At 34.1% G+C, this 26,574-nt stretch overlaps 1 protein-coding gene across 7 annotated transcripts in view; it reads right to left on the bottom strand.

The window, feature by feature from the left end:
• FBXW7 (F-box and WD repeat domain containing 7) overlaps positions 1 to 26,574 on the bottom strand; it is a 216,732-nt gene that overhangs the window by 58,096 nt on the left and 132,062 nt on the right. Inside the window, exon 4 of one of the 7 annotated variants that reach the window (XM_023227650.2) lies at positions 3,167 to 3,344. The exons of the other annotated variants lie outside the window; for them this stretch is intronic. Coding sequence (XP_023083418.1) covers positions 3,167 to 3,344 — 178 coding nt within the window. The remainder of the gene's footprint in view (positions 1 to 3,166; positions 3,345 to 26,574) is intronic. 7 annotated transcript variants of the gene reach the window in all.

The raw sequence follows: 26,574 nt of genomic DNA, 5'->3' as shown, positions 1-26,574 counted from the left end.
AAAGCAAAACAAAAAATCATGCAATTATTAGATGTAAGATGCATCTTAATATAATTTCTCTTATTACTAGAAAGAAAAAAATGTTGCTAGGTAAGCTATCTAGTGCCATCAAGATGTATCCTTATTTCATATATGCTTATAATGTGAAAAAATAATGCATTTTAGGATTTAAGAAATATAACATTACTATAATTAGGAATTCTAATTTCAAATAAAAAAGTTATTTTTCTATAACCTATAAAATAACTAGTTATTTTAAATATTTTTACCTAGTTAATTTATAGGTTAAATAATTTTTTTCCTGTAAAATTTCTCTTCCCTTAAAAGACAACCAAGGCTTTTTTTAGTTAAAAATTATATTCCCAAATTTTTCTGATACTAAGAAATACCTGCAGAACTTATTTTTAGTAAGTATTGAGTTGATACTTATGACCAGGAAAATCTGAGAAAACATGAACAAATTATGAGGACTTTAAGACTAAAAACATTTTTTCTTTCTCTCTTCTAATTTTAGCTTTTATTCAGAGGCAAGGTCTCTGTCACTCAAGCTAGAGTGCAGTGGTGCCATCACAGCTCACTGTAACCTCGAACTCCTGGGTTCAAGAAATCCTCCGACCATGGCCTCCCAAAGTGTTGGGATTACAGGCGTGACCCACCATGCCTGGCCTAAAAATATTTTCATTTGAAGGTAAATGATTAATAGCTAGTTGCTATTTATTTACTGTTGTTAGTATTAAATCCAATGCTTATAAATTATCTCAAATGAGCAACTAGAATAATTTATATAATATATTAACTACCAGTACTAATATTACACTTAATAGTAAGGTAAATTAATTTCCTGAAAATATTTGAAGAGATATAAATTGAAGTTATAGTTATTACTATCTTAAAACTTTTTCCACTATTTTCAAACTTTTTTTATTTTGTGCAAAATATTAACTGTGCAAACATTAACTTGATTCAGTATCTATGATGACTGGAAGGAGAATACCATGTTTTGAAATCCTAATAGATCAAGACTGCATATAGTATCATAAGCAATAACTATAGATTACATTCAGCTCACGACTTGGAAGGAAAAAAGTGGTCTGCAAAATACAGAAGAGTGTTTGCTTTGTGTGCTTTGCTGTCAATGTGTATAGCAATCTGCTTGAAAGAAAGTAAAACTACCCAATGTAAAAGCCATACAATATGTCAGGTACAAAATATTATTAATTATAACATATTAAAAAATCTTTAAAATTTCTAATAAAGAAAAATGTGAAAGTAACAAAGAAAATGTAAATAAACTAACCATTTGCAAAAAGGAAAGAAAGGATATAATTTCACAATCCCTCTAATATTTCTAGTAGTCAGAATCAATGAGTTATGCAACAGTAAATTATTGGCAGGCAAGCTAAACTTCAATGTGTTCATTTTGTTTTTTAAATATCTTCTAAAAATTTTTAATATGAATTTCATTTTTAATATTTAGTTTTATTCTGCAATTATAACTGCAAGGCTATAACTAAAATTTAACATAACACAGTAACCTAGAAAAGTCAAATTAAATAGTGACCCCAGAAAGCCCTCAGGGAAGCCTTACAGTTCTCTACTAATTTATCTTACAGAATCTTCTCCTATGCCTTTTAAACTTAATGTCTATGTTAGAAGACAAAGACAGGAAATATATACTGTAACATAATGAGGTAATCTCCCGTATGTATTTAAGTTTATTAAAAATATTCAATAAAAAGAAAATTAACTTGATGATTAACATCTTAACCCTTTAATTTTAAAAAGCCCTACACTTCTTTTTCTCAATTTTTAAATTTATTTTATTGGTATTTTGTTTTACACAGCTATAAGATAATTAGTGACTTTAAAGCTATTAGAGGCCTCTGTAAAATGCTCAAATCAGAGCAGTGACCTCATTCAGAAGAAGCTATTAAAATGACAAGGTGAAAGCAGACAAAATAAAAGAAACACTTTCTTAAAACAGTAAAGTACAAAAGAAACAAGAGGGTGCTGGGGATATTTGAATTCTGTTTTCGATGTTTAAATTGTATTACATTTTAACCTCGTGCAAAAGTTTTCCAACATGGCTGCCACTTGTTTGGAGTAGAAGTGGAAACTACTCAAAAAGAACTAAGCTAATTAGAAAATGTGTTTTTATGAAGGTTAAGTTCCAGCAAATAGAAGATTCTCTTTATTAAGGAGGAAAAATATTCTTCCAGTGTTATGGATTATTCTACTTAATAGAATATTTCCCTTTAGCTAAAAGAAAAAGTACAATACAATTATGTATCGATTAAAAACAAAATAAAACTTTAAGGAACGCACAAAAATAGAGAACCCTAACAGTGTTGATATACACAAATACAGTCATTTAATCCCAAGCAGTGGTTTGTTTATTTGTTTCAGGCTAATAAACCTATGTTAGATCTAAAAATATATTACTCTAATAAATAATATGAAACTGGCAATTTCAGTTAACTCAGGAAATACAAAAAATTGCTCATGTTAACAGGGTTAAAACTTATTGACTGGGGGAGAGGAGTACGTAATCCTGAGAAACATCCAATAGACCATACAAGTTCTACAAAATGTTTGTGAGTTCAGGATTGTCTATATATAAACCATATCGTGACTGCCACACAATAGCATGCTATTTTTATTTTATATAACAGCAAAAAGTAGTGTTCCTATTAAGTTCAAATGTAAGGAATAGCAATTAAAAAAAATTCAGCTTAAGAGGCCAAAGAAGCCTAAGGATTTGGAACATCTTTTAACGAATGAAATTTCAGCTATATTTCCCATGTATAAGGAGAATATCATCAACTTTTTGCCTTTCACGCAAAATAAAAACTACAAATTTATAGTGTTAATATTTGTCAATGTATTTCAAAACATACCTTTTTACATTTACTAATTTTAGATAAATCTGCAGGATTCTAATTTCATGAAAAATAAATGAGACAAAAAGGTGAACTGGGTAACCCTATCTTCTAGGCTCTATATCATATTATAAAACTACCACTTATATAAGTGTTTACTGGCTACATAATGCATTGACAGTTTTAATTTTAAATATCAATTGAAATTTGAGGCATCTCTTCACTGAAAGAGGCCAAAGTACTTCATTTAAATAAACATTCATATTTTTCAAATGTGTGAGACTTACCCGTCTTCGACAAAAAGGGAGGCCTTGGGCAATGATGCTAATGCTAAATATCTTCATCACAGTTTGATGTGGTAGAGGCTCTTTTGCACTTTTAAGATCAACAGGAACCAAGCCATGGTTTAGAGTAGCTTTTCCCGGTTTTGACATTTTAAAACTCCTCTTGGTTGACGAATACTCTCTACATGTAATACAGGCACATTACTAAGTAAAGCTCTAACCACTAAATTTAAAAAATAAATATTTATTAATAGTTTTTAAAAAGGCTGAGAACCCAAGGCCTGCTGCTTTTGTCTTTCAACCTTCTCCTACCAAATGTCCTGACCTGTCTGAGGCTTGGTGAAGTGCAAACTATCCTAGAATAGCCAGGAATTATAAACTACTGAAGTGAAAGCTCCTGCTCCTGCCAGTCAAACAGCTGGTGAACCTCTCATACAAAGTCAGTAATGTGAACACAACCAAAGCAGGGCTATGCTGTAAGGTCCTTTTCAATATTTCTCCAACTAACTAACCTAAGATTGTTTCCTAGAAAGTGAAAGTAAACTTTTACTTAAAAAAATAAAAAAAAACAAACATTGCATCCTGAGTATCTATTAAGTCTTCCTTATCCAAATGTCAGCATTAATATTTTAGGAATGTTTTGAATTGTGCTTCAAATTTAAGGATGGTGTTTACATATGGTTAAAAAAAACCCCACACATATATGTTTGTTCTACCTTAGATATATTATAATAAGCACTATTTTCAAGTGTGTGCTCTCTTTCCCTTTTCCATACACACCATTCTTTATCTCATACTCACTAGACATTAAATACTGTACACTCTGGTTCTCTAACGGCTGTTAATACACACTTCAGATTAATCTTCGTACTAGAGTTTTCAATTGTCAATCTCTTTAATTCTGAAAAACTTATTAATTATACTTGAAAGTGTAACAGTCACCCAATTGGTTAAAGATATGTAAAAAGTGTATTTATTTACAAAGTAATCTATGATGGGAAGTAATTATAGTAAAATGCAGAGTAACTAGCCGGTCCATTGCAAATCCCTAGTGCCTAGTTTCTCCTTCATAGTATGGTCAGATAAATCTTCCTAAAACACAGAGAGGGGATGTGGTGTGCCATTTACTCCTCAGGAACCTTCAACGGTTCTCCAAGGCCTAAGATAAAATCTGGAGATGAAGGCTCTCCTTGAAGTGGCGCCAAACTAAACTTACCAGCATTATCTCAAATATTTCCCTAAATTAACCACTTGTGCAAGTGTTAATTAATCTTTATACTATAATCCATATTTCTAATAGATAGTAGATAATAATTGTGAACTAACCGTTCACAGTGCTCAATCAACTATTCTCTTTCCATTCTATATTTCTTCTTCCAACAGCCAGTCAGCTCCAGTTAACTCTCCTTCCAACTTTTAACTACCAAGCTTTTACGGAGTTTTACAGCAGGAATTTTGACGGAGACAAGAGAGGATTTGAAAGGAGAAAGTTAGAAATAGGTGATTTCTTTTTGACTTTGGAAAGATTGGCATCGCTAAGTATTAAAGCAGGCTGCTGGGAAGGCAATCCATACACACGAAATAGTGCCATTCCTACTAGTAGACCTTTCTCTTATACCACAATTTAAAATGTAGTTAAAAATGCAAAATCATTGGCATCAATGCTACACAAAAACAGATTTCTCCAAAGATATGTAAATGGGCCACAGGCACATGAAAAGATGCTCAACATCACTAATTAGGGAAATGTAAATCAAAGCCACAATGTGTTACCACTTCACATCCATTAGGATGGTTTTAAAACAAAACAAAACAGTAAACAACAAGCACGGGCTAGGATGTGGGGATATCAGAACCCTTGTGCATCCTTCATGGCAATGTGAAATGAACGTAGCTGCTGTGGAAAATAGTGTGGCAGTTCCTCAACAAATTAAACATAAAATCAGCACATGATGCAGCATTTCTATTTCTGAGTATATACCCTAAATAATTAAAAGCAGAGACTTGAACAGATACCTGTATACACATGCTTATAGCAGCATTATTAACAATAGCCAAAAGGTAGAAGCAACTCAAGTCTCAATTGATGGATGAATAAACAAAATGTGACATATACAAACAAGGGAACATTATTCAGCTCTGAAAAAGAAGGAAATTCTGACATATGCTACAACATGCATGAACCTATTAGGTTAATAGTAGGGGGTAAAGCAAGATTGGTAAGATTTGCTGCAAATCACCAGAAGGCTATTAATGGAAGTAGAGTCTGGAGCCCTCGGGAAAGTATTATGATGCGACTATGAGTTCGTTCATAATTTGAGTTTGCTAGGCAAAATAGTATGGAAGAAGTGAGTTCATGGGCGATTATAAGGATGATTGCGCCAGTGAAGCTTCAGGAGGTTTGAATGAGGGAAGCTATAATTACTAGGGCTATGTGGCTTACGGGGGAGTATGCAATGAGTGATTTTTAGGGCTGTTTGTCATAGGCAGGTTAAGTTTGTTATAATTATGCCTCATAAGGGTAGCATGAGGAATGGGTAGGCTATATATTCTGTTAAAGGGTTAAGAATAGAGGTGAGTTATTATACTCACCTCTATAGAGGTGAAGTTATTATACTAAGTAAAATAAGTCAGTCAAAAAAGAATAGTGTATGATCCACTTATATAAGGTACTTGGAATACTTAAATTCGTATAGATAGAAAATAGAATGGTGGTTGTCTGAGGCAGGGAGGGGGGAAATGAGAGTTAGTGTTTAGTTGGCACGAAGTTTCAGTAGGAGAAAATGAAAATATTCTTAAGACGGATAGTGGTAATGGTTGTATAACAATGTAAATATATTTAATGCCACTGAATTGTATACTTAAACATGGTTAAAATATTAAATTTTATGTTATGGACATTTAACCATAAATTTTAAATGTTTTTAAACAAAAAAGTAAATGACTCAAAATGGAACAATCATCACCAAAAAAACTTCGAGAGATCTAAGGTTAGGAGAGAGAAGAGATAGTATGAGAGTGTTGGAAACCTATAAATTGGTAGTAATAAAAAAAAAGTGACAATGATATCCAAGATACCACGTCTACAGTCCTACGAGACAACTTACTACCCTGCAGAATGATTACTAGGTTCATGCTACTCTTAGCATCTCCTCAGATGCTCACTTTATTTTCCAACATAAGACTAATCATTTTGTTTGTGAAACATATGTCATATTTTGTCCTTCTCTCATTAGACAATCCCTTTTGCTAAAGAAGTTCCCATGGAATATCCTTATCTCAGTTACTAACACTACTTATTTTGTTAATACTACAACAGTTTTCCGTAGTCTGAGATTATTTTCAAAACAATTCTGTCTCAGTGGTATCTTTGAAATCAATTGGATAATTAACCCCTCTGAATTTCTTTTCCTGAACTACACAGAAGATACAATTTTAACAGTGTGATACTCCAGTGCAGAAAAACTAGAAGAGGGTGATATATTCTACAAGTTTAACACCTTCATTTGGCATTTGGAAAAATGAATCAAAGATCTAGTTACAAATCAGTGGTTATTCCACTGGTTAATAAAGATAATGTATTGAATATTATAATTTTTCACTTTTACATTTAAAAGCCCTCAAGGAACTCTAAAGTCACATGTATTTACATGCAAACATTTTAAAGATAAGAAAAATCCCTAATCTCAATGAGTCTGATCCTAAGGGGGGGGAAAAAGACTTAGAATTAAAAATTTAAAAAACTGGGAAAATTAAAACTAAAATAAACAGATTCTAGTTTCTAAGAGACCAAAAGTTATTAAGAAGTAAAACTAGGCTTTCCATTTTCATGAAATAATTTACAATGACAACAGAAACAAAACATAAGTGAACATAATTAAGGCAGTTTGTACCTCAAATGTTGAGCTTTTTAGTGGATACCAAGTTGTGGTAAGCTCAAAGGGATGACATCCTAATTCAACATAAAAAAAAAAAAAAAAAAATCAGTAAATAGCTGCCCTCAACTGGATAATACAGGGCATTGCAACTGTGGCAAACCAAACACTGTAACAGAATCATGTGTTTGTCATGATATATTTTTGGAAAAAGAAGACATTATCAGTGATTGGGCAAAGTGAGTACTAATTTCCAAATATATATACTACAAGTTTCATTTTTTTGGAGGATTCAAGTAACAGTACTTCTAAAGCGATATTCTCAATCAACACGAAACACTCAAAATATCAAACCTTCGAATATAGACAAAAACCCTAATAAATGAGGGAAATCATAGACAAGGTATATAAGAACACCAACTGTTAATACTTCAAAATGTAGCTAATTCCATGTGTTCAAGAAAAGATAAAGTCTGAGTCTCAATCCTACTCTTAAAAACATTTAAGATACTCTTTAATACTACCCAAATTGAGACTCTTAAAAACAGACAAGCTCTTTAAAAGATGATGCCACAAATAATAAGGCAGTACAATATGGTAAGGTAGGAGCATGGACTCCAGAACCAAACTGACTTAGTCCAAATCCTGGCTTTACCAGGTAAGACCTTAATTTAATTCCTTTGTCTCTCAATTTCACCTAGGCAGTACCTACCTCATAGGACTGATGTGAGGATTAAAAATTAGTTGATATAAGTATACAGAATAATGCCTCACATCTAGTAAGTGTTCGATAGTGTTATAATCACTACTACTATTAATGGAATCAAAAATCATGCAGAGCTTTGTAGATAACATTTCCAATATTTAAATCACCAGGAAATAAAGCAGAGATTCTAAAATCCATCTACAATAACTTTGGAAAAGAATATTTTAAAACATATTATCTGTAAGTTTCAGAAAGACTTCTATAATTCCGTCAAAATTTTTGCCAAAAAATGAAGCTGTAGTATCTTAGCCATAGTGTCTTGGCATTTTAAGATTCCAGATATCACTGTTCATCCAAGACAGGCTAAATATTAGCAAACTTGTAGTAAAGATCTTTATATAAGGTAACTTATTTTGCCCACTTATCACTTCCTGATTTTCTTTCTTCTAAAAATCTGCATCTGCAAAAACAATTATATATAAATGTTACATGTAACAAAATATCACCAATACGGTATCTGTAAAATGTATTACAACTCCAAGCACTCCAATTCTCTTGTAACAACAATAAAAATACCATTACGGCAATTTACTCTGGAGTTCCATCTTTTCTTTCATTCAGTATTATGCAAAAGGCTAGAAATTTAACTGCTCCTGACCAAAGCTAGAGCATAAGAGCAGCACAAAGATTTTCCATTTTTCATATATTATTCCTGAATCAGCTAAAACAAATCACTCAGAAGATGTAAATCTCCCTGCAAATTCAAATTGACTTTATACCAAGAGTTTTCAAAGTCTTACCTCAAAAACTTCCACAGGAAGAATATCAACATATGTTATTTGAATTCAGTATTATTCACTGCTTCTGTGAATTCAGGCAAAAAGTGACTTTCTCTGTTGTAGAAACAGAAAGTCCCACATGCTAAAAAGTATACCATTACTAAAGTGCAATAAATCAGAATCAAAATCCTTCTGATCAGATAATATGGTATTATCAAGTATACACATTTATTCACAGATACAGAGTAAGGCAGATTATTTTCTCTAACAAATCAGTTTTTAGTCTTCCTAACATCATAGATATCAGAGTGTTAAAGTATTTCCCTACCAAGCAATTCACGAATGAAAGCAATTCAAGGTTGAAGACGGAACAATTTAAACATGGAGGAAAACAATCAGAAATCAAGAAATTAAATCCTCTGCTTAATGATAAATTAACTATCAAGCTTGTATTTAAGCAATAACTGTAAAAAAAAAAATCCAGCAAGCAACATATTACTTTAAATGCAGAAACATAAATACAATTAGATAGGGCATCAAAGAAAAAAATATGGCATACTTTTTTTTTTTTTTTTTTTTTTTTTTGAGACTGAGTCTTGCTCTGTTGCCCAGGCTGGATAGAGTGCAGTGTTACAATCTCGGCTCACTGCAACCTCCGCCTCCCAGGTTCAAGCAATTCTCCTGCCTCAGCCTCCTGAGTAGCAGGATTACAGGTGCCTGCCACCACACCCAGCTAATTTTTGTATTTTTAGTAGAGACAGAGTTTTACTATGTTGGCCAGGCTGGTCTTGAACTCCTGACCTTGTGATCCGCCCGCCCTGGACTCCAAAAGTGCTGGGATTACAGGCGTGAGCCACCATGCCTGGCAAGTATACCTTTTAAAGTTTTAGTTTTTTTTTTTTTTAAGTTTTAGTATTCACAAAAGGTATGTCAAATAAATAAAAGTTCTTTAAGATGAAAATCACATTTAAAATGATTACTAAACATGTTCTAAAAGATATTTATTTACATGCTCAAAGTGCTCACTCAGATTACAACTTCCAATTACAATGTATTTGAGACATTATATGTATGTAAACATTCAATGGATCGCACACTGCATTTCCCTGCTAATTTTCTTTATTTGGGCAACAAGGACAGCCCCTAACTAAGAGAAATATGCTTGGGTTCTGAAGCAGCACATACAACATACACAAGTGTTATAAAAATGTGACCTGATAATTGGACATTTGCAAAATAAAAGCATTGCATGTACATGCCTATATACACAGATATGTAGCATTTTCAAAATAAAAATGCTAGAATACTAGATTATATAAGGTATTGTAACTGCTCTGATTTATGGAATCAACATCTCAATGTTAGACATTTAAGCTGTTTTATATTCCAGTTATTTCAAAAAATTTGGCTGAAAATACATTATAAATTAAAAGTAAAATACAGAAAACCAACCAAAACAAGTGCTAATAAATTATAAGTTGACAGATGACAAAACCATTCCATGGTACACCAGAAACTCCAAGATTCAAGAACCTTAACTATTTAATGTCTTGCAGTACAATTACCCGGAGTTTATACTTCAGATTTCTACAAAAAGGAGGCTAAATATTAATAGAAATAGATGGTCTGACTTCTCCTCAGATGATTGAGATTAAGTCCCTCGCAGGTTTAAGAGTATATCACATCTCTAAATCAACAGAGTGAAAAGACAACCTACAGAATGGGAGAAAATATTTGCAAACTATGCTTCCAACAGGGGGCTGATATTCAGAATTTACAGGCAACTCAACAACAAAAACCAAATAACTTCATTAAAAAGTGGGCAACGAACATGAATAAATACTTCTCAAAAGAAGACATACATATTTTTTCATGCCAACAAGCATGAAAAAATGCTCAACATCATTAATTATCAAAGAAATGCAAAGTAAAAACACAATGAGATCTCATTTTACACCATTCAGAATGGCTACTATTATTAAGACAAAAAATAATAGATGTTGGCAAGGATGTGGAGGAAAGAAATGATTATACAGTGTTGGTGGGAATGCAAACTAGTACAATCTCTATGGAAAACAGTATGGAGATTTCTCAAAGAACTAAAAATAGAACTATCATTTGATACAGCAATCCCACTACTGGGCATCTACCCAAAAGAAATGAAATCATTATTATTATTATTTTTTTTTTTGAGACGGAGTCTCGCTCTGTGGCCCAGGCTGGAGTGCAGTGGCCGGATCTCAGCTCACTGCAAGCTCCGCCCCCCCGGTTTACGCCATTCTCCTGCCTCAGCCTCCCAGAGTAGCTGGGACTACAGGCGCCCGCCACCTCGCCTGGCTAGTTTTTTTTTTTTTTTGTATTTTTTAGTAGAGACGGGGTTTCACCGTGTTAGCCAGGATAGTCTCAATCTCCTGACCCGTGATCCGCCCGTCTCGGCCTCCCAAAGTGCTGGGATTACAGGCTTGAGCCACCGCGTCCGGCCATGAAATCATTATTTTAAAGATGCCCAAGAATGTAGTGTGTGATTATTATAGTTATACCTTTAAGTCAACTATGATAACTAACCCACATATATATGTGTGTACACACACGCAAATGGAATACCATTCAGCTATAAAAAAAGAATGAAATGTCTTTTGCAGCAACATGGATGGAACTGGAGATGATTTTTAAGTGAAACAACACAGAAACAAAAAGTCAAATACCACGTTTCACTTACAAGTGAAAGCTAAGTAAAGTGTACACATGAACATGGAGTGTGTAATAATAGATATTAAGAGACTCAGAAGGGTGACACGCAGGGAGGATGTTGAGAGATGAGAAATCACTTAGATGGGTACAACTTTACTATTTGGGTGACGGGTACACTAAAGGCCCAAATCACCACTATGTAATATAGCCTTGTAAAAACAACTGCAGTACCTCTTAAATTTACACACACACAAAATAAGTATATTACAGCTCTAATAATATTACGCATATGGCCTTCTTGTAAGAAGGTTCAATTTGGTGAGCTTTCCTTTATTATAGTTTAGTGAACAATATAGCCAGTTTATAAAATATATCTAAATAAAATGCATTGCTTCTTCTTTTGTGTCTGACTTCTTTTACAAAAGGCATGTATGCCTGTGCTATAAATGTTTTTGTATAGTAATACGAAAACATTTTTACTGGAAAAAAGGTACAGGCATAAAGATTTTTAAATAAATTTTTAAAAGATGAAATTCAAGAAAAATAACCTCAGGATTTTTCTGATTCCATATTATACTATAATAATATGTGTGTGTTTATATATATTTTTCCTCTCCTACTGACTATAGTAGTCTAAACACCAGCATACAGAGTATATTTGACTTTATTTTAAGGAGTAAACTTTGGATTTTATTTATATTTGTGCCTAAGAACTTTAGTTGTTAAAATACTTTTCCTCATCCTTTCATTAAGCATTTTAAAAAGTACTTAAGATGAAACAAAAATCCAACTATCTCACTGAATTTTGTAAGTATTTCAGAAATGCCCAGTATGAAGTCTTCAGTGACTTAACATAACCTGTCTCATGATTAAGCTTAACTCTTACAGGCTGAGCTGGGTTACCCCAGCTGTTAAAATGGCCTTACACAGCTGCTCACCAAGAATTTAGTTTGTGATTATTATAGTTACACCTTTAAGTCAACTATGACAAAAATGACACAGTAATTACAGGTATTTCAGTCATGCAAAAAGCCTCATGTAATGACAGAGTAAATGATTTAAAGCAACCTAATTTTCCATAATTCTCAAAATAAAATTTAAGTGTAAGAAAGATAGTAACTTCTTTAATATCAGTACTTAAGTCCATAAACATAAACAGTTCAAACATAAACAGTTTAAACATAAACAGTTCATCAGCCTTTCAATTAAAATAAACTAAACATTACTTACCAATAATTTCTTTCTCTTAATAAAACTTCTGAAGAGTACTGCAGGCCAGGGAGTTATAATACTAACTACATTAATAATTAGGACTAAGTAAATAATACTAATAATTCTTCTAAAATACAGTAAGTATGTACTGTTTTGCTATACAGCTTTACAAAATTAAGCTATAATGCAGATGGCTCAACCAAACTGACAGTTCAACAAATTATAAAAATTTATCTTACGAAAAATAAAAAGCTACACTTACAGAAATGTAAAAAATCTGAAGGCGTGCTGGCGCTTTAAACAAGTAAAATATACAGGGGGGAAATGATTATTTCCTACACTGCTGAGTTTCTGATGCAATTATAAATAAAAATCAATATATTTTATTTTGAGTAAGATAAACATAGTACCGTACTTCATTTATATAATTTTCAGTAATGTGCTATGAAAGTATGTGGGATTTATTAATATTAACTGAAAGTACTTCAGCACAGAATTTAAGTACAGGATTAAAGTACAGAAAAGTAAGAGTAGGCAATAGAAAATACATATTCAGAACTTAATTCTTGGACGGGCTGACAGTTGATACCACTGGCCTTTCATGCTGTCAATATTACATATTCAACAAAGTAATTTTTCTGAAAAACATCAATGTTATTTTTTGTAGCTGAGGTTTAAATTAAGCTGAAAGCCTAAGTTTTCATTCTTTACAGTAAGTAAAATAACTGGTTATCAAGAAAAATTAAAAACAAAGAAACAAAACTCAATTCCTACTATTCTTTAGTATGCCTGTAATAGAAAGATCTTAGGATAGAAAGATAAATAAGTCTAAGGAGACTATCAGAGATCAGTAAGAGATATAAAGGAAGTCTGCAGCTGTAGGGCTTAGAAATACATACACATTGTTTCAGACTGGAACAATGATGAGGGGAAGGGATTAAACACTGACAAGAGTTTCTAGTAGATCATGCTTTGTATCACTTAATCACCAGGAGGAAACTTTGAGGTATCATTATCCTTGTCTACTTGTTACAGGCAAAACTAAGGCTCAGAAAGGTTTACAAATTTGCCCAAGGTAACACAGTTGCCAGGTAATGGAGTTGAGATTTTAACCCTGGTATGTCTAATTCCTAAACTTGTGCTTTGTAACAGATCATCTATCCAATTCCACAGAATGTTACATCCTAATTTAGTTGTGTTACTTCCTAAATTAGTTGTTTGGAGACACTTTGTTAGTGTTTCAGATATGTAAGTTTGTCAGATATAAATGAGTTCTAGATAACTGAAATAAAGTATTGTATAAGACATTTACATATTATATATGGAATGTTTTAATGTGCCTAGTTTTTATGAAGTCCAAATTTAACAAAAGAAACAGGAATAACATCAAAGATATTACGACCTCCTATAGCAAATTGTATTCTCAAAGATAGTCACAACACTGTCCCCCATCTTGCATGCTCTTCTTGCAATGTGACTCTGACACTCCTTTCACAAAGAGGTAGAGACCATATCCTCTTGCCTTAACAACAGGCCAGACCTTTGTGACTGTTTGGACCGTTAGAGATAGTAAAAATGGTATCATGTGACTTCCCAGGCTAAGCCATAAAAAGGAGATTCAGCTTCCAGCTTGCTGGAACACTCACTTGGTAGTCCTGATGTGCTGACTAAGTAGTACCTTCAGGCCACCATGCTCTGAAGAAGCCCAAACTAGCCCAGGTAAAAAGACTGTAATACATGGAGATGTTCTGAGACTATACAGAAAAAGAGTTTCTGGGTCAGCCCTCAGCTGTTCTAGACCCCTGCTTTTGCACTTCCAGCCATGATCTGACTGCCACCCAGAGTTAACAACGGCCAGATCAGCCCTCCCCAAATTACAAACCTATAAGAACAATGAGAAATAATAAAATAATTCTCATTTGTTATATCCACAAAGCTTTGATGGCGATTGGTTAGGTGATAATGGATAACCAAAACATCTTATAAAACAAGGAGCTCTAAGTTGGTTTATAGTCATCGTAGTGGAGTGTTAATTTTACAATGTAACAGGAATGGAAAGGATAACGGGTGATTCAAAATGAAAACGTAAGTGCTCATCTTGAGGATGGCAAAATTTTGGGTGACAATTTCCCACCTTGATACTCAATGGAAATGAGGCCTTAGCAAGTTTCTATTTTCATAATAAAACTTTTTTAAAAGTTTCATATTACTTTGGCTTGAATTTACATCCAAAGTCATTTTCCAAGAAAGGAAAAATCAAACTCACTTTTGGATTTCCTAAAATTGTGCTTTTGTCTATATTCCAAGCGAACTCAGATGATAAGGGGATAAGGCAAGTATAATTAAAGGAGAAAAAGAAATTAGGTTTAAGACCTAAAAAGCTCTTTTAGAGGGTACAATTGATGTCATCATATAAGTACATTGGCTCAGCAAGGCCATTTGTTCTATATTTTCAAAAGAAGGTGAAAAAAATCAATACCTTTACGTGAACTCTCAAGATTTTCCAGTGTTGGCAACAAATTTAAATGTTTTAAAAATACATTCAATGGTAAGCTGTCATGATGAAAAGAGAAAGATTTAAATACCTACTATATGAGATACCATTTTGTAATCTCTATTCTGTTCCTTTCTGAAGTAAAGAAGCACAAAAATATAATTAAAAGAAAATGTAAGATTAGTGATAATCTGATAGAGAATAATGATTCTGTCTTAAAGTTTTAATTTTCTTTTCTATACCAAGTAACAGAGTAAAATGATAATGAGGAATAAACCCCAAAACTGAAACTTACGTGATGAACACTACAGAGGTACGTACCTCAGTATATTTAAGTTTTTCACTCATTAAACCCTAAGACAGATGGCAGCATATTGGTAAAGTACAAACAATGCATTCTAGAAAATTAAACTTACAATGTAGACTTAAATTAATAGAACCAACATCTGTAGCTAAGCAAATGAATAATAACTGCTGGCACTTACTTCTCAAATTCACCAGTACCTTCTTCATGCTTCCATTCCTCATTTGCATCTGATTTCAATAACCAAAAACTGCCATGGAAACCAACCAAGTAATGCATCTCCTAAAAGCACCTGCTATTTCTAAAGCAGAGAAACTACCTTTTGCATCAGCAAAAACCAACTGACAAAGGACAAGCTATATTTGAATAAAACAGACCCTTTTCTTGGGAGGGAAAAAGATATGAAAAAATTTTAAGCATCATTTTTAAACCTGATCTATGGAAACAATCATCATTCTTCCTGCATTTCATATAATTAGAGGTTAAAGTTTATATGCAAGATGCTACCCTGACAATACTTATTATAAGGAATCAAGTTAATGTCCTATGTCAGATACAGCTAGAAGTTATCCCAATAATTTATGAAGTGTTCTCTAAAATGTATCCTAAATAAAGATAATTTTAACCTACCCAAAACTATTGTTCCATTCATAGTGATTGTGTCATTTGTTTATAATCATCTCTTCACTGTGAAAAACACCGATATTTTCTGTAGCATCAAGCAGTAATTCTAGAATTTCTACAGAAGTGCCAAACAACATCTTCCCTTGCATTTATTCCAGTTTCAGCTATTCAGTTCAAGAACACCCAAGTATCATTAAAGAATAAAACTTGCCTTTTCCTGTCTTCTGAACATTTTCATATGAGTACTCAAAACTCGAAGATTAGCAAAATTTACTTGTGGGTTCTTTTACAAATTCCTTCTAAGTTCAGCATTAACAACCAATTAGTGAAAAAATACCTGTCAGGGATCAAGAGTGTTTCACAGTTAGCGGTAACAAAATGTACAATATCAAACAGCTGAACTCTATGCTAAAAGCCGTAATAGTGCAGGCAAAAGTCAATGGAATAGTTTCAACCCACCCAAAAGAGTATCTTTGGAACTAAAAATATTTTGCATAGCATTCCTCCTAGACTGAACTAGTAAGTTAGTTATAGCATAGACTTGTAACATTACAATAATTAACCTTATAAAATATAATAGCAAATGCTTAAGGATTTGCTATATGCCAGTCATTGTCCTGAGTACTTTGCATACATTACCTCACTGAATCCTCTCCATAACACTATGTGTTAGACACTACTACCGTCCCTACGAAACTACAAGGTTAACGGTTTGTGCAAGGTCAAACTGCCATGAACTGACAGAGCTAGCATTTGAAAATCCCCCAGTAGTTTGACCTTAGAAATCACACTCTACCACTATTCACGAGCATTAATGCATTTGTTGTAGATATACTGTTAAGGACATGATCTACTGAGTCAGTCACTCAGGAAGCCCTATGTGGGAAATTCCTTTTATATAATATTAGGAAAGATGCATGGGTGTGTATAAGTGTGTGTGTGTGTGTGTGTGGGTGTGTGTGTGTGTGCGTGTGAGAGAGACATCTTTTCTCTTCCCCTGAGGACTCAGTACATTGTCTTCTTAATTTTATCACAGGGAAGCAGAGACTCCAAACTACAGGCCAGTGTTTTGCACTGTTTCGGTTTACATGAAAATCATTTGAGAGCTTATTAAAAATGCACATCCTGACCCTGTAGTTTAGTTAAGTAGCTCTGGAGAGTAATCCAGAAATCTGTTATTTTTAAAAAGCACTCTAGATGCTTCTGATGCAGCTGGTCCAAGGTAACATTTCGAAAAATACCAGTGCAGACACTTAGGAGTGGACAACCTATATCCTATTACCAGCTTTCTCCAACTCATTATAACTCATTCCTTACCTCTTCTCATGACCTTGCCCTCATATTCTACTCCAGTATTGTCCCTGGTTCTGATTTTCATGTACACTTTGTCACTTTATTATATGTATTTCGCCTACATACAGACCACTTCAAGTCCCAAATTCCTTGTGGAAATTGGATATTCATTTCTTTAAAATGAGGTCAATTCATTTGGCAGTTTATTACCTAAAATCAGTATAACAAATTCATAAGGAAAAGTCTGTGGGTCATCAGTTAAAGCACTTAAAGTGCTATGCATATGCCACACTTCCACTCCAAACAACCCAATTCCCATTAATGGATCAGCACCGGAGGCAAAGTGTACTGTAATTTTGCAATGGGTGATAAACATTTCTACAGAAGTGCCAAAGAACATCTTCCTTTGCATTTATTTCAGTTTCAGTTACTCAGTTCAACAATAATAGTCCATTCTTCTTCCATACATGATGTCTAGTGGAAAACGGGTGGTCTATGGGTCAAACCAACCCACGGAAGTGCTTTTGTAAAATTTGGACACCAATGTATTTTAAAGATTAAGAAATATCATCTGAAAATCTGAAATTCCAATGAATTTTGAAAAATTCAAAAACATGGCAATATCAGGACCCTCTTTTTAGAGAAGTTTTAGCTCCCTGGCTTTTATAGCCCATTTCATTCATATCAATTAACTTTCAGGACCCTACGGTCCAGAGGGTTTTCTGCTTGAAAATCATTCCAGGTTAGGAAATAAATCATTGATGGAAATTAGTTACAATACAGGTGTATGATATTCTAGAAACATCTCTAGTATTCATATTCATACTAACCTACTTTTTCCAAACCTGTGACTTCTGGGTGGATAAAAGTGATCTCTTACCCTTTATAAAATACTACATACCCTGTACTTGCCCCCTCCCATTAACCCTTTTAAAATGTAATGCAACTAACAATGAATATATGCATTTAGCATAGTACTCTACTCCCAACATCACCCTTCCCCAACCCCTCCCTACAAGAGCTACTAGTAAATTGTGGGTTATCTTAGAAAAATAATGGCAATTCTTTGAGTGCTCAATAATACTGTTAAATGAATCAAGTTTTAACTAGTAAGTCAGTGTTTTCTCCAGACACATGTTAAAGACACAATACTGGATGTCTTCAATCCATCAATAGCATCTATTATCTCTGCCACTCAAAGAAGGAGTCCATGTGTTTTTCAACATATCCAAATACTGATCTTTTTATTTGATTTACCTTCTTGACCATTTAAGAGTTCAACATGCACCACCTATATTATGCTAACAATAACTCATTTCATCACTTGTGCAAAAAGATCAGAATTCAAGTTCAGCCTTCAGTTACCTAAGCTCATGTCAACCTGTCAGTAAGTGTGGTTTTCAGAAAATGGCAGTGATACAGAAAACTAGCAAACACACCACTAAGGCATAAGAAATGTTATCAGCTAGACAATACTGTTTATTACAGCAGTGACTTTAAAATAATAATAAGTTCATCAATATTCAAGAGGACTAACATCTCAGTAAAATTTAGAACTAAAGATCAAAGTTTTGTCACTTCATTATTATAGTAACTAATTTGAAGAAATAATTTAAGGTATTAAAATTGGCAAATCAAAGGAGGTGAGACTTAAAAGATGAGATTCTTTTAAGTCTTTAAGTGAATTATTGTTCCTTCTCTTTCACATGACCCTCTTTTATTTTCTCCTCTAGGTGTAAACAATGTGTTTCCTCTAAGTTCATCATACTAATCTTCCTACACCAAAAGACTGTATAAATAGTAGCTAACGAGAAGTGTCCTTATTTCCGCCCCCGAAACATAACACAGAAATTAATAATGAAAAGTGCTCTCTAAAGTTTATCTAAGGAAGAAATTAAAATTTAAGCAAGGTGCTACTCAGATCTTGAACTTCTTCTCTAGAAGCTATCAAAGATCCAATAGTATACAGTCGATGGGTCACAAAAACTTTTTTGGAGCCAGCACAATGTTTTTCTTTTTCTTTTCCTGATATTTCTAAAGACAGAGTCTCACTCTGTCACCCAGGCTAAAGTACTGTAGTACTGTCACTGCAGCCTCAAACTCCTGGGCTCAAATCATCTTCTTGCCTCATATTTTTATTTTTTTAACTGAATATTAATACCTTTTGGGGAAGGCATATCTTATGTAGTTCATAAGAGCCTGAACAGTCTTACGGGCTGTTCATGATTCTCTTCACACATTGACATTACCTATTTAAGTACCTATAGGTTATATTTCTCATTTCTTTACCCTAAGCAGCCAAAAAAAAAGAAAAAAAAAAAAAATGAAGAAGATTGAATCAGTTGTTCAAATATTCTTTACTCCAGGATGATTAGGTGGTTATGCCCCACAATATTACTTTCTGTGCTAACACAAAATGACATTTAGACAAGGGAAGTAGCTTCTTTGGAGAGAGAATTCTTTTCTCACATACATGCCAAGAAGTCCCAGAGCAAATAACAATGAGAGGCCTATTATTTTTATGCTTATATGTTCAGATACTTGAGAAATTTTCTAAAAGCACACTTATATTTCCAAAGCTTAGTCAGTCTGCACATACATTTATCCCAAGATTCACTCTTTCATCACTTTTTGTTGTTACAAAGTAGCAAAATGCTAGTTGCTTGTTAAAAAAAAAAAAAAAGCAAAAACAAAAACCCTAGGTATCCCACATATTATCTGACAGTGCACATAATTACTCTTGAGTGTATACTCCAAATTCTGAGCAAGACATACTATACTAAAACACAAAGTAGGAAAGACAAGCACATACTAAGTATATTTAAATACATGGAAAGCAGCTCTATCTATAAGGTACTATACGGCCCTCTAGTGTTCAGTGAAGAAACAGATAAATTCTTAAGGCCTTAACTGTGTGCTTTTGATATGTTTCATAGTAAAAAAAAAAAATACTTTATAAAATTTTCTACGTATGCTAAACATACTAATATATGACTTCTACAAAAACCTAAATATTTCATATCTTCTGTGATTTTACATCTTTGTGCTTTCTTTTGAATTACTATCCATATTTAGAATATCCAGTGAAAGAATTCTGAAATGTTCTTAAAGTTTTTCCCATAAATAATTGTAATGCTAAATGAAAAAAATAGTATTTCCAAATTAAGAACTAGACAATACTGAATGTAAGGCAAATTTCAAAGAAAAAACAAAAGAATGGGGTGGTGTCTACAAACTAAGTATTTAAACACACCTAATCTCAATTCCCTAGCCATATTTTCTTTTTTCTGTATTCCACTTGTGATCCATCCAACTTGATTCTTTTTATCATATTAATTTATAGAAAATACAGATTAATTAAATACACAAAATTACGTCTCTCAGAAGAGTGGCCAAAGATAGGACTGAGATTTTAGGACAAGAGTCAAAGTAAAAGTAGACCCACAAGCAGAAAAGAATCTCATCAATAAGATTCATAAAATTGTAACCACTGGCCAAATGTTTGTAAAATTGATAATACTGTTTAAAGTTGGTGAAATAATAATTTCAAAAGGAACTTACATTTGTTACATGTTTAAAAAATATATTTCCATATACTTACATTTACTGTTTATATATTGCGGTTTTGTCAGAGGGAGAGGTGGGAACTGAAATATGAGCAAGATATAAAATTTATCCCCAGCTTTTTTACTCACCTGCTAATATTAAGCAATTAACATTTCCAAGCTAAACCTTTAGAAGCTACAGGAGGACTCTGAAAATCCTATACTTGGCATCAACATAAATCCTTCAAATGTCAAGGAAAGGTAAACTGCTTATGGCAAACAACCTTCAAACTAAACCATTAAGAAATAGGACAGAAGGACTCTTAGCAAACTAGGAACAGAAGGGAGGAACTTTCTCAACCTGATAAAGACTATCTACAAAAAGCCTACAGCTAACATCACACTTAAGGATGGAAACTCAAAGCTGTCCTACTAAGATCAGACACAAGGCAACAATATCCTCTTTAACCACTGCTTTTCAACATTGTAGGGGAAGTCCTAGTTAAGGCATAAAGACAAGAAAAAGAAGTAAAAGATAAAGAGATTAAGAAAGAGGAAATAACACTGTCTTTTTTGGCCGATGACATGACACTCTATGTAGAAAATCCTTTAAAAAATGGACCAAAAAAAGCAATTATAGCAAGGTTGCAAGATATAAGATTAATATGTAATAAATCAATTATTTTCCTATATACCAGCAATGAAAAAGTGAAATCTGAAATGACAAATATAGTATCATTTACATTAGCAGCCCCCTGAAATAAAATATTTAGGGATGATCTAATAAAATATGTATAAGATCTATGCAAGGAAAACTCTAAAACTCTGATAAGAAAACATCAACAAAGAAGAACGAAATAAATGGAGATATATTCCATATTCTTGTACAGGAAGACTCAATATTGTCAAGATGTCAGTCCTTGCCAATCTGGTCTACAGTTTCAAAGCAATACCAGTCAAAATCCCAGCAAGTCACAGATATCAACAAACTGATTCTAAAACATACGGAGAGGCAAAAGACCCAGAATAGCCAAAATGATACTGAAGGAGAGGAACGAAGCTGGGAGATAGATACTACCCAATTTCAAGGCTTACTATAAAGCTACAGTAACCAAGACAATGTGGTATTGGTGAAGAATTAAAAGTAGATGAATGGAACAGAATAGAGAGACCAGAATATGGTACAGTGATCTTTGACAATGGAACAAAGGCAGTACAAGGGAGAAAAGCTAGTCTTTTCCACAAATGGTGCTGAACCACTGAACATCCACATGCAAATAAATGAATCGAAACAATGACCTTACACCCTTCACAAAATTAACTCAAAATGGATCACAGCCATAAATGTAAAGTGCAAAACTATAAAACTCTTAGAAGATAACATTAGAGAAAACCTAAATGGCCTTGGGTATAGGAAAGACTTTTTGCTGGGGTAGAGTGGTATGATCTCAGGTCACTGCATCCTTGATGTTCCAGGATCAAGCAATCCTCCAACCTCAGACTCTCGGGTTGCTAAGATCACAGGAATGCACCAACCACCATGCCTGGCTAATTTTGTGCTTTTTTTTTTTTTTTTTTTTTTTTAAGGAGGAGATCTCACTATGTTGCCCAGGCTGGTCTCAAACCCCTGGGCTCAAGCGATCCTCCCACCTCAGCCTGCCAAAGTGCTGGGATTATAGGTGTGAGCCACGGCACCCAGCTGGAAATGACATTTTAGATACAACAATACAATACTAACAGCATGATACATGAAAGAAATAATTCGCAAGCTGCACTATACTAAATTAGAAATGTCTGCTCTCTGAAAGATACTGTCAGGAAAATAAGAACGTAAGATACAGACTGGAAGAAAATATTTGCAAAACGCACATGGGATAAACGACTGTTATGCAAAATATACAACAATAAGAGAACAACCCAACTAAAACATGGACAAAAGATGTGGACACACACCTCACCAAAGATTTACAGATGGGAAGTAAGCACAGGAAAAGATGGTCAACATCATATATCACTAGGGAATTGCAAATTGTAACAAAGAGATACCATACACACCTATTAGAATGGTCGAAATCCCAGAACACTGACAACACCATATGCCACTGAAGATATGGAGCCATAGGAACTCTCATTCACTGCTGGTGGGAATGCAAAATGATATAGCCACTTTGGAAACCATTTGGTAGTTTCTTACAAAATTAAACATACTGTTAACACACAATCCGGGAATCACACTCCCTGGCATTTATGCAAAGAAGTTAAAAACTTAGTCTTTGCAAAATCCTGCACAGATTTTCACAAGCAGCTATATCCATAATTGCCAATATGTGGAAGCAACCAAGATGTCTTTCACTAGGGAAGTGGATAAACTGTGGTATATCCAAACAATGGAATATTATTCAGTGTTAGAAGAAAATGAGCTATCAAGCTATAAATATACATGGAGGAAAAGTCAATGCATATTACATAAGTAAAAGAAGCCAATCTGAAAGGCTACATACTGCATAATTGCAACTATATGACATTCTGATAAAGTTAAACTATGGAGACGGTGGAAGGATCAGTGGTGATGAGAGGCTGGGGAAGAAAGGGATGAAAAGGCAGAACACAGGATTTTTAAGGGAGTGAAACCATTCACTATGGTACTACATTGGTAGATGCGTGTCAATACACATTTGTCCACACCCATAGAGTGCACAACACCAAGAGTGAGACCTTGGTGGAAACTATGGATTCTGGATAATGACATGACAATGTAGATTCACCGACTATAACAAATGTACTATTCTGGTAAAGGGGAAGCTGTACATGTGTGCACCACGGGGCACATGGGAACTCTCTGGGCCTCTCATTCAACTTTGTTGTGAATCTAAAACTGCTCTAAAAATTAAAGCTTGTTAATTTAAAAAGACAGAATGGCTAATGCAGGAAGTCTCCAAAAAACATTTCGCAAACCTCAAGGATCAATAATTCAAACACAAGGTTTCCTTGTAAAGGACGAGTGTATTTCTTCTTTCCAGATTGGAGGGATAAAAGAAAAAAGATACACATGAAATTCTAGGTGAAGGAATGTAGAAATAATTCATGTAAATGGGTCAAGATCTCAGTGAAGCAGAGGGGAGTGGGGAAAATTCCCTTTGAGAGGCTGAACAAGTCAACTGTTTAAACAGGTTATCAAATAATAATAAGGCTATTATAATAACCAAAAGAATCAGGAATATAAAAGAAGTATATGCACTGACTCCAGCTACACAAAATATATATCCATGTGGTCAATGACTAACAAGTATTATGTAAAAATTTATACACTAATTCTTTATTGACTAATAATTAGGTTATCAGGGTACCTGATAATACAATAAATATTACTAGGCAATAAAATAAGAAATCAAAGGGCTTAAATGAGAGAGGGAGAAAAACAAACTTAATACAATGAGTCACAATAAATATACCGCAAAGAGATTTAGTTGAGGCAACATTTGGGGACATGAAAATAAATGTTAGGGCGGTAGCTTTATAGGTTATTTCACAGCCCACTCATCCCAAAATTACTAATATTGTTTAACTGAATTTCCAAATGTTAACAAAAGTACAACCTGGACCCAGAATAAGATCTGAGTTCCAATCCCAACTCCCCTATTTACGAGCTGGTCGATACATGATTAATTACTTAAACTCTCTTCACATATTTCTCATCTCCATTATGGGGTTAAAGATTAGAAACGACCTATTAGGACTGTTAAGATTAATGAGAAAAAATATAAGTATAGATACACATTCTGAGAACACAAGGAAGGCATTCAGTCTGGAGAAGATCACAGATGAATATGGCAGCAATCTTCTCCTGTGAAAAGAGCTGTCACTGCTCTAGGCAGAAGAACAAGGACCAAAGCAAAGTCAGAGATGTCAACATTAAATAAAGAACCCTAACACAAATAACTGTCTAAAACTATGAAGATACTTGACATTGCAGTATTCCTTTGTAATGGCCTCATTTGTAAGCTCAAGTCTGTTGGTAAAGCCACTGGGCACAAGTTTGGCCTTGGTGATCTCAAAGGTCCACTCCAATTTGGAGTCCATCTTAGGAGACTTAAAATTCAGACTAAAAACTCTTAACATGTTAAATATATTAGTTTGATGAAATGGGGGGTTGGGAATACGGGAAGGGAGGGAAGGGAAAGCACTAATGATTTCCTTATAAAGCAACGGCCACTTTGGAATTATGTTTTACGGCCAGGCACGGTGGCTCATGCCTGTAATCCCAGCACTTTGAGAGGCTGAGGCAAGTGGATCACTTGAGGTCAGGAGTTCGAGGCCAGCCTGGCCAACATGGTGAAACCCTGTCTCTACTAAAAATACAAAAATTAGCTGGGCGTGGTGGCAGACATTGGTAATCCCAGCTACTCAAGAGGCTGAGGCAGGATAATCGTTTGAACTCAGGAGGTGGAGGTTGCAGTGAGCTGAGATTGCACTACTGCACTCCAGCCTGGGCAACAGAGCCAGACTGCATCTCAAAAAAAAAAAAAAAAAAAAGAATTGTGTTTTAAAACAGTAGTCACCAACCTTTTTGGCACCAGGGACAGGTTTCATGAAAGACAATTTTTCCATGGACGGGGGAGGTGGGGGGACGGTTTGGGATGAAACTGTTCCACCTCAGATCATCAGGCATTAGATTCTCAGAAGGAGCATACAACCTAGATGTCTCGTAAGCGCAGCTGACAATAGGGTTCGTGCTCCTATTAGAATCTAATGCCACAGCTGATCTGACAGGAGGTGGAGCACAGGCAATAATGCTCACTCACCCACCACTCGCCTCCTGTTGTGAGGTCCAGTTCCTAACAGGCCGCAGACTAGTACTGGTCCATGGCCTGGGGGTTGGGGACACCCATTTTCAAAGACAGACTCTGAAATTGCTCAGAGAAAGGTTTTTATATGAAAAATATTCACGTTTAGAGAGAGCCAAAAGTGCTATCAAGGCCAAAGAACTCTTTAAAGAAAACACATATTAAATAAATATCTTCAAAACAAGAAAAGATACGACTATGCTATTACTCTTCTAGTAATGTGTTAAGCTGATCTTAGAAAATTGCCAGAGTAACACCTGAGCCCTACAGATGTGAAGAATCAGTTACACTAGGACTTGAAGAGTTCCGTGCCCTTTCCACTAAGAAATGGGGGATTGGGAATAGGGGAAGGTTTCCACTATATTCAGCTGCATTCTCATGCAGAGATCATTATTATATAATGCCATTTCTTGTGAGGAACATCTTTTTATCCAATCCTCCATTAGGAGCATTACACACCATGTAAGTCATCAAAAAAGGTTACACAGAATAATAATTGGTTTCCAGCAGAGAGTTATTTTTCTAATAATGAGTCATATATGCTTGTTATAACAAAATGGAGAAATTCTAAAATTTATTTAAGAAAAAAATAACATTTTATTCAACCACATTCAGAGATAATTCCTAACATTTGGTACAATTTCTTCTGATCTTTTTCTTTGCATATGTATATATGTAGATACATACACACACATATATAAAAATGTATGTTTGCTTCATAATTAAGATCACACTGTATAGAGTTTTGAATCCTGTATTTTAAATAAAATATTTTTTAAGCATTTCCCATTATTAAATATTCTTTCAAATGTGATATTTAATGGCTGTATGAACTGCCTTCAATCGATTTCTGCATGTTACAAAATGATTCCTAAGGTGGGATTTTTCTCTTCTCCTCAGGGGAGTCTCAATGTAACAATCTGTACATATACTGAATACCTGAGTCTTAAACTCAATTTTAATGATGTGCCCATTTACAATTTCTGGTCTAGCTTAAGTACATCCTAAGAGGTGAAATGAAGCTGGGGCATGGTGGCTCACACC

This window comes from Piliocolobus tephrosceles, chromosome 3 (assembly GCF_002776525.5).
Source record: "Piliocolobus tephrosceles isolate RC106 chromosome 3, ASM277652v3, whole genome shotgun sequence".
Classification (NCBI taxonomy): domain Eukaryota; kingdom Metazoa; phylum Chordata; class Mammalia; order Primates; family Cercopithecidae; genus Piliocolobus; species Piliocolobus tephrosceles.
The sequence above is the reverse complement of the archived record's forward strand: the minus strand, read 5'-3'. Positions and strand labels throughout refer to the sequence as shown.